Source organism: Rhinoderma darwinii, chromosome 1 (assembly GCF_050947455.1).
Source record: "Rhinoderma darwinii isolate aRhiDar2 chromosome 1, aRhiDar2.hap1, whole genome shotgun sequence".
Taxonomy (NCBI): domain Eukaryota; kingdom Metazoa; phylum Chordata; class Amphibia; order Anura; family Rhinodermatidae; genus Rhinoderma; species Rhinoderma darwinii.
In genome coordinates, this window is record NC_134687.1 from 398421121 (window position 1) to 398429496 (window position 8376).

Below are 8376 nucleotides of genomic sequence, written 5' to 3' on the forward strand. Positions count from 1 at the left end.
ACTTTTTGACCAAGTGGGCGTTGTAAAGAGGAGTGTATGACGCTGACCAATCAGTGACCAATCAGCGTCATGCACTTCTCCCCATTCATTTACACAGCACTTAGTGATCCTGCTAGATCATGATGTGCTGTCACATACAAACACATTAACGTTACTGAAGTGTCTTGAGAGTGAATAGACATCACTACCAGCCAGGATGCGATGTCTATTCAGAATCCCTAACATTTGTGTGACATTTACAGCAAGGCAAGCGTAATCTCGTTTTAAATGACAGTTTACAGCGTAATCTGCCGAATAGTGGTCTATTCTCCTGCGGAGAAGTTCCGGTCTAGCGGTCCTCTCCTTTCAGTGTCTGGCAAGTTTATATTACTCAGCTGCATACCTGTCTTGGTAGACAAGGTTATTACGGAAAAGCGTTTACATAGCAACAGCAAGTACTTGCCATCCGCAGAATGTCCCAAGATTCTGCTTAGATTTCAGCAGCCCATAGTCATTGTGAAGGTCCCAGAGGTGAATGTCCATATTGTTGTGTCTCTCCTGCATAGTAACCCTGCAGCTCTCCTCAAAAACAAGCTAAAAGGACTGCAACAATTCACAACAATTACATCTGTATAGAAAATGTGGTAGTATTATACCTATAGAAAGAGTAAATGAGCACGCACAAACATCAAATCATACGTGTGGCATAGTCTTGCGCCTCTCAAGTCACCCAGACCTGGAACCCATGCCCAGAAAACTGCTGCTTGTGCTACGCAGATGAAGGTCTTCCTACTCCAGATCTTGAATCGCGCTGGCTCAGCACAAAAGTTCAAATAAGTACATAAGAAAGAGGTTCTGAGAATCCTACTTATGTACTTATTTAAACTCCTGCTTAGCTGCCAGCGTGGGGCAGCGTCAAGTGACGTCAGTCAGGCATTGGCACAATGAGCCAGTAAGCACAAGCACATGGCAATCCAAAACAAGATGCATCAGATCAGGTCACAATCCTCTACTGCTCCATGGAGCAGTTATGATGCTCATGTCCCAATTGTAGGCGATAGTGGTGGCGGACAGAGGTAAGCATGGGCATCATGACCAGTCTGAGACTATGCAGCCGCAAACACAACAAGCTGAGATGCAGTGTGTGTCCTGACACCTTTCTATCACAGCCAGAAACAAGGTTTAGCAATTTGTGTTACTGTAGCTCTTCTGTGGGATCGGTCCAGGCAGGCTAGCCTTCGTTCCCTATGCGCATCAATGAGCCTTGGGCGTACATGACGCGGGCGCCGGTTGTTCTTCCTTGGACCACTTTTGGTAAGTACGAACCACCGCATACCGGGAAAACTACACAATTACTGCCATTTTAAAGAATTTCCGACCAAGTCGTCTAGCTATCACAATTTGTCCCTTGTCAAAGACGCTAAAATCTTTTCACATGCACATTTTTCCGGATTCCAACACAAGAGCGGTGTCTTCACTTGCTCCCTAATACATCCCACCCCTTGACAGATGCCATTGTAACAAGATAATCAGTGTGTGTGTGTGTAGAGATTATATATATATATATATATATATATATATATAATCTTCCTCTCTGCTGCCGTCGCCGCTCATCCCCCCACCCCAGACGGTCCCCATGCTTTCTGCTTTGTTTACAGAACAAAGACAAAAGCATCGGGACTGTCCGGGGCAGTGGGCGAGTGGCGACGGCAGCAGAGAGGAAGCTGACGGAACAAAGTAGAAAGTATGGGGACTGTCCGGTGGTGGGTGAGAGGCAGCGGACATTGCACCCCGAGCACGGCCTGACCACCTCTGGCGACATACAGTATGTGAAACAGGCCTGTGATCCCTCTCTTATAAATTGCTACTCAATGTTTGTGTACTTTTCTTGATGCTGAAAAGAAGCTGGGTAGAAGGACCACGAAGATTAAGAACACACTAGTCAGGAAGAACGCGACTTTGAGAAGTGTTAGTGGAATGGTATACTACTGTATACGATATATACCCCCTGAGCCTGCCTGCTGTATAATATATATGCTATATGTATACCCCCTGGCTCTAAACCTTCTGTATACAGCAGACTCAGGGGGTATATTATATACTAGTAGTATGCAGCAGGCACATGGGATAAATATTAATTCAGGGTCGTGGTATGCAAATAGGGGGTGTGGCATGCAAATAAGGTGTGGACTAAATAATCATAATCGAGGTTAGATGTTCAATTAATTGTGATTTTGATTTAGGTCATAATTGCACCGCACTAGATATAATATACACACACATTTCTTTAATTTTTTCTACACATAGACCATGTGTAGCGGAAGCACTGCGGTCAGTCACACTGCCGCATCATTTACAGAAGAGTGTGATACTACATATATACACACAAAAATAGCGAATATATTATACACATACATGAATACAGAGGCAGCATTAAATATTCTAAGCCTATTCACTATTAGGGTATGTTCACACGCTAGCTGGCATTTACGTCTCAAAAGACAGACTGTTTTCAGGAGAAAAAAGCTGCCTCTTTCACACGTAAATGCTCCTCCTCGCATTTTGCGAGGCTTCTCTGACAGCCGTAAATTTTGAGCTGCTCTTCATTGAGTTCAATGAAGAACGGCTCAAATTACGTCTTAAAGAAGTGTCCTGCACTTCTTTTGATGAGGCTGTATTTTTACGCGTTGTCATTTGACAGCTGTCAAACGACGACGCGTAAATGACAGGTCGTCTGCACAATACGTCGGCAAACCCATTCAAATGAATGGGCAGATGTTTGCCGACGTATTGTAGCCCTATTTTCAGGCGTAAATCGAGGCATAATACGCCTCGTTTACGTCTGAAAATAGGTCGTGTGAACCCAGCCTCAAATTTAAATTAACGCACATTATAAACTCCTGCTTGGCTAAAAATACTTCTTATGCTTGCGTACCACCAGAGATACACATAAAAACGACCTAAGAGACCTTCTTTAGCCTTAATAGTAATTTCACAATACTCTCTCTATGGACACAATAAGCCTCCACTGTGGTGCTGTCTTTAACGAAGGTCAGGTCATGTAGAACTTTTTTTTTCTTTTGTGAAATATGACTTTCTGATTTCACAAAACTGATGCATTAGTTTTCGTGTGCACATTATTAGAGGGATGATCCCTATGACATTTTAACAGCATGTCATCTATTCTCCTTCAACCTCCATTATAATCAATGGTAGATATGGATACAGTCAAGCATGCTCACACGACTATTTCCTTATCTCCCATTGATATTAATAAGCGAGACCGAGCACGTATAGCCACTTCATCCATACAGTACACAGGAATTCACATAAACATGACACGTGCATGAGGTTTACATGTTCCAGATCAGAGAAGTAAAACTGCGTCAATATAATTTCCCTTAGTTCACATGTCGATTATGCGTGGCGGGTCCCGCCGTGGAACTATTCCTGCTGACGGCAGAAAGATTGACAATGAGAGGTTCGGGTGGAATCCTCCCGAAAATCGAGCAGGACGACTCCCATTGAAATGAACGGGAGGCGGAATTTTATGGCGACAGTCGCCGCAAAATTCTTCCGTGTGAACATATTCTAAGTCTACTTGGAGAGCATCTGTCCTGAGAGAAAACCTTCGCATAATAATAAAGGGACAACCTCCACAGGTACTGAACTCACACATTGAATTACAAAAGGTCCGTGGGACGCCCGTTGCTTCTCACACGGACGTTTAACACGTTCGTGTAAATAAGGCCTAATAATGATATATGTTCTCCAATGACTTAGAAACTCCACAGACACTGGACTCAACCTGTCCCAGAAAAGCTTTCAGATTAAGTTTAGGACAGATCACACAACTCGACTCTTCACAATTTACATTAGGGTCAGGGTCTCTGCCAAAAAAAACAGTTATGGCCGGCCATTGGAGCTCCCACGGTTTCCTACCAAATTCCCCTTTCATTAAGTCACTGTTTCTGAGATTGGGAGAAAGGGGGAGAAAAGAGTTGGTACAAGTTGGTGCAGCCAGTGTATAAAATAGATACTAAACTAGGACCTGAACAAGTATGTTATTATGCAGGACGAGTGGATGTAGAACATATTCCGTCATGAACCGCAAGAGGTTTGAGTGACTCCTAGCACGATGTCACCAGCACACAATAAGCTGGGAGCAGATGGAAAGGCTGGTGGCTGAAGGCAGACCGCAGCGGCTGGCACTCTGGAGTGGCACTCAGACTGTTGAGGTGCATCATCTGGAGTACTGGAATGATGCACCTCAACAGTCCATGAGTGCCAGCCGCTGCCTGACATCCTCCGCGCAGCAGACTAGGCTCCAGCCAATACACCTCTCCAGTCTAAGAAAATCTTCATATAATCAATTTTCTCTAGTAAACCTAAAATGTAGATAAAAGTTTGACAAACTTCTGACCTGTCAGAAGTTTGTATTGGTGGGGGTCCGAGCACTGAGACCCCCACCAATCGCTAGAACGAAGCAGCTGAAGTGTTGGTGTGAGCGCTCAGCTGCTTCGTGTCTGTTTGGCTTTTTCCGGAAAGCCGATGTATCGGAGTACGGGCTCATAGACTTTCTATTGAATCCGTACAGCGATACATTTAGTTCCGGAGAAAGCCGAACAGACACGAGCGCTTCAGCTGCTTCATTCTAGCGATTGGTGGGGGTCTCAGTGCTCGGACCCCCACAAATCAAAACTACTGACATGTCACTGACATGTCAGAAGTTTGTCGAACGTTTAGCTACACTTTAAAAATACCACTGACCCTGGACTTAAACACGTCCCAGAAGAAAAACCTCATAATAATGAAGTATGTTCTCCAGTGACTTGAGAGCTCTAAGTAACAGCACATACACTGGACTCAACCTGTCCCAGAGGACAACAACTCCTAGTGAAGTATGTGGTCCAGTGATTCCAGCACTTCAGGTACCGGCCCCAGGGTAGGTAAAAGGAGCTTCTTAAAAAAAATAAAAAATAGAACACTGAAATCCTTTGACAGGTCCTCATGAGTCTCGGTATCTAGTACGCTACATTCCATATAAAGAACCCGAGGCTAGGGAGTCTGCTTAACACAAAACAGTCCTTAAAGAATGGCCAACTCATCAAAGGCAACGCTTTAACCCTTAGGAAGAAAGCATTCAGGATTCAGAAGTTTGATAGATACTTTGTGGATGTGGTTAGGGAGTCAGATTAAGTCTATTCTTTCAAACTTCTAAATCCCTGAGATAATACTGGAACGTGGACAGCCACGGGATGTGAGCAGAGCTACGTTATATCTCAATTTATACGGTGCGCTGTCAGATGACTCAGGAATGGACAAAACCCTATAGACTTTACAAGCTTGGGAGATCACGCCAGCAGCCAAAACAAGAACTCGTATAAACATCAAAAGAACACAACCCAAAAACGTAAGTGTCAGTAGCAAATTTCTAGGTGCATCGGCTACCTGGCTTTAGTCCAGTCCTAACCTGGGTGCGAGCGCCACTTATTACTTCGTAGTAACGTGCCACACTCTTGGTACTCATAATATGCGCCAATTACTAAAGGGACACGTACCCCAACTGCTACATTACAAAGAAAACTGGCTAGTGGCATGAGGGTGGACTGTCGAACTGTCTAAAGAAGTCGCCCTGCTCAGCGTCAAGAGCTGTCACCAGAACATACATCGGCGCCAGTGACAGCTTCAGGCAGGTGTCACCAAATAAGTGGAGACACTGGACATTTTTCTAAATCTGACAGCACCCCACTCATCCGACAGCACCCCACCCATCCGACAGCACCCCACTCATCCGACAGCACCCCACTCATCCGACAGCACCCCACTCATCCGACAGCACCCCACTTCTTTACAATGACACACGGCAGATGAGAAGTCGCCTAGAGAGTGTGCCAGATTCTGCATCACGTGACAGAGGAATGTGCCACAGACAATAATAACAGAGGTGATAACTAACCGTGCCCCCATCTTTCATGAGGATCCTCTTGACCAGCATGATCCTACTGCAGGACGCCTTCTTCTTCTTCCCCTGGCTCACCTTGCCCTCATCATCCTGACCGCCGGCTCCTGTCACCACTGCTGCCCGGGTCACTATCAGGGCACCGTCTGCTGCACACTCCGCGGTGTCCAGGGCTGGCTCGCAGCACACTGGCCGTAGAGCTGGGTTAGAGGAGATATCTATAGTGGCCACCAGCACTGGATGTACAGAGTGCAGATCTCCCAGCTGCAGAGACACTGGGTGCAGGGGCACCGGGCACAGAGAGGCTGCGTTCAGCAGTACAGGGAATGTGGGAGGTAAGACTGCAGAGCGGACAGTTCCCTCCTCCTTGCTAGCAGAGGGGTACTGTGGAGCACACTGACACACTGGTCCGGAGGAAGGCTCGGGCTGGTCAGCTCCGGTGCCCTCTTCCGGCCTCCTCTCGTCCTTTGAGGTATCCAGACTCCAACCCCGGTCCGAATGGACCTGCCCGCCTACACACTCACAGGCTGGCAATCTCGGCCTCTACCTTCTCGTCTTCAGCAACGACTGCGCACTCCCCTACACTCGCCGGAAGCACGTCATCAAGCCGCCTATACTGCCTGACACTTGCCGGGAGGCGCGTCAATACCTGCAGTACTGATGATGGACAGTAGAGGGCACTAGCTTTTATACCTGACAATAGAGATGACGCACACGCATTCCTGGAGAATGTTTATCCGCATTGTAGGAGATAAGTTTACACGTGGAGGAGCGCGGAATAAGACTGCTTTCCTTCAATTATTTATAATATTTATTTAGAATATATTTTATAATATATATTTATATTATATTTATGTATAAGTGCGGCTGGGTGACAGCAAACAGCGCGAGAGATATGTTAAAACTAGTGCAAGGGAAAGTGGTGCAGTTTCCCATAGCAACCAATCAGATTCCAGGTCTCATTTCTCAGAGACCCTTTTTAAAATAACAGCAGCCTGATTGGTTGTTCTTTAACCCTTTCAGGACCGAGCTCATTTTGGCCTTCAGGACCAGACCCATTTTTTCAAATCTGACATATTTCACTTTATGTGGTAATAACTCCGGAATGCTTTTACCTATCAAAGCGATTCTGACATTGTTTTCTCGTGAGACATTGGACTTTATGATAGTGGAAAAATTTGGTCGATAAATTCAATATTTATCAGTGAAAAACACCAAAATTTTGTGAAAAATTGCAAAAATTAGCATTTTTCTAAATGTAAATGTATCTGCTTGTAAGACAGGCAGTTCTACCACACAAAATTGTTGCTAATTAACATCCCCCATGTTTACCTTAGATTGGCATTGTTTTTTTCAGGTCCTTTTATTTTTCTAGGACGTCACAAGGCTTAGAACTTTAGCAGCAATTTCTCACATTTTCAAGAAAATTTCAAAAGGCTATTTTTACAGGGGCCAGTTCAGTTGTGAAGCGGCTTTTAGGGCCTTATATATTAGAAACCGCCAAAAGTCACCCCATTTTAAAATCTTCACCCCTCAAAGTATTCAAAACAGCATTTAGAAAGTTTCTTAACCCTTTAGACGTTTTACAGGAATTAAATCAACGTAGAGGTGAAATGTTCAAATTTCATTTTTTTTTTTGCAGAAATTCATTTTTAATCTATTTTTTCTGTACCACAGAAGGTTTTACCAGAGAAATGCAACTCAATATTTATTGCCCAGATTTTGCAGTTTTTAGAAATATCCCACATGTGGCCCTAGTGTGCTAATGGACTGAAGCACCGGCCTCAGAAGCAAAGGAGCACCTAGTGGATTTTGGGTCTCCTTTTTATTAGAAGATATTTTAGGCTCCATGTCAGGTTTGAAGGGCTCTTTCGGTGCCAAAACAGTGGAAAACCCCCAAAAGTGACCCCATTTGGGAAACTACACCCCTTGAGGAAATTATCTAGGGGTATAGTGAGCATTTTGACCCCGCAGGTTTTTTGCAGAAATTATTGGAAGTAGGCTGTGAAAATTAAAATCTACATTCTTTCAAATAAAATGTAGGTTTAGCTAATTTTTTCTAATTTCCACAAGGACTAAAGGAGAAAAAGCACCACAACATTTGTAAAGCAATTTCTCCCGAATAAAACAATACCCCACATGTGGTTATAAACGGATGTCTAGACACACGGCGGAGCTTAGAAGGGAAAGAGCGCTATTTGGCTTTTTGAGATCACATTTAGCAGGAATGGTTTGCGGAGGCCATGGCGCATTTACAAAGCCACTGAGGGGACAAAACAGTGAAAACACCAAAAAAGTGACTCCATTGAGAAAACTACACCCCTTGAGGAATCCATCTAGGGGTGTAGTGAGCATTTTTCCCCCACAGGTGTTTCATAGATTTTATTAGAATTGGGCAATGAAAATAAAAAAAATCCTTTTTCTTCAATAAGATG

General features: G+C 44.4%; 1 protein-coding gene across 2 annotated transcripts in view; it reads right to left on the reverse strand.

Annotated features, from left to right (window-relative positions):
* LOC142653383 (hippocampus abundant transcript 1 protein-like) overlaps nucleotides 1–6078 on the reverse strand; it is a 72949-nt gene extending 66871 nt beyond the window's left edge. For both annotated transcript variants that reach the window (XM_075828838.1, XM_075828839.1), the window contains exon 1: nucleotides 5939–6078. In XM_075828838.1, the coding sequence (XP_075684953.1) occupies nucleotides 5939–5977 (39 nt within the window). In that variant the 5' untranslated portion in view covers nucleotides 5978–6078. The remainder of the gene's footprint in view (nucleotides 1–5938) is intronic.
* Between the last annotated feature and the right edge of the window lie 2298 nt (nucleotides 6079–8376).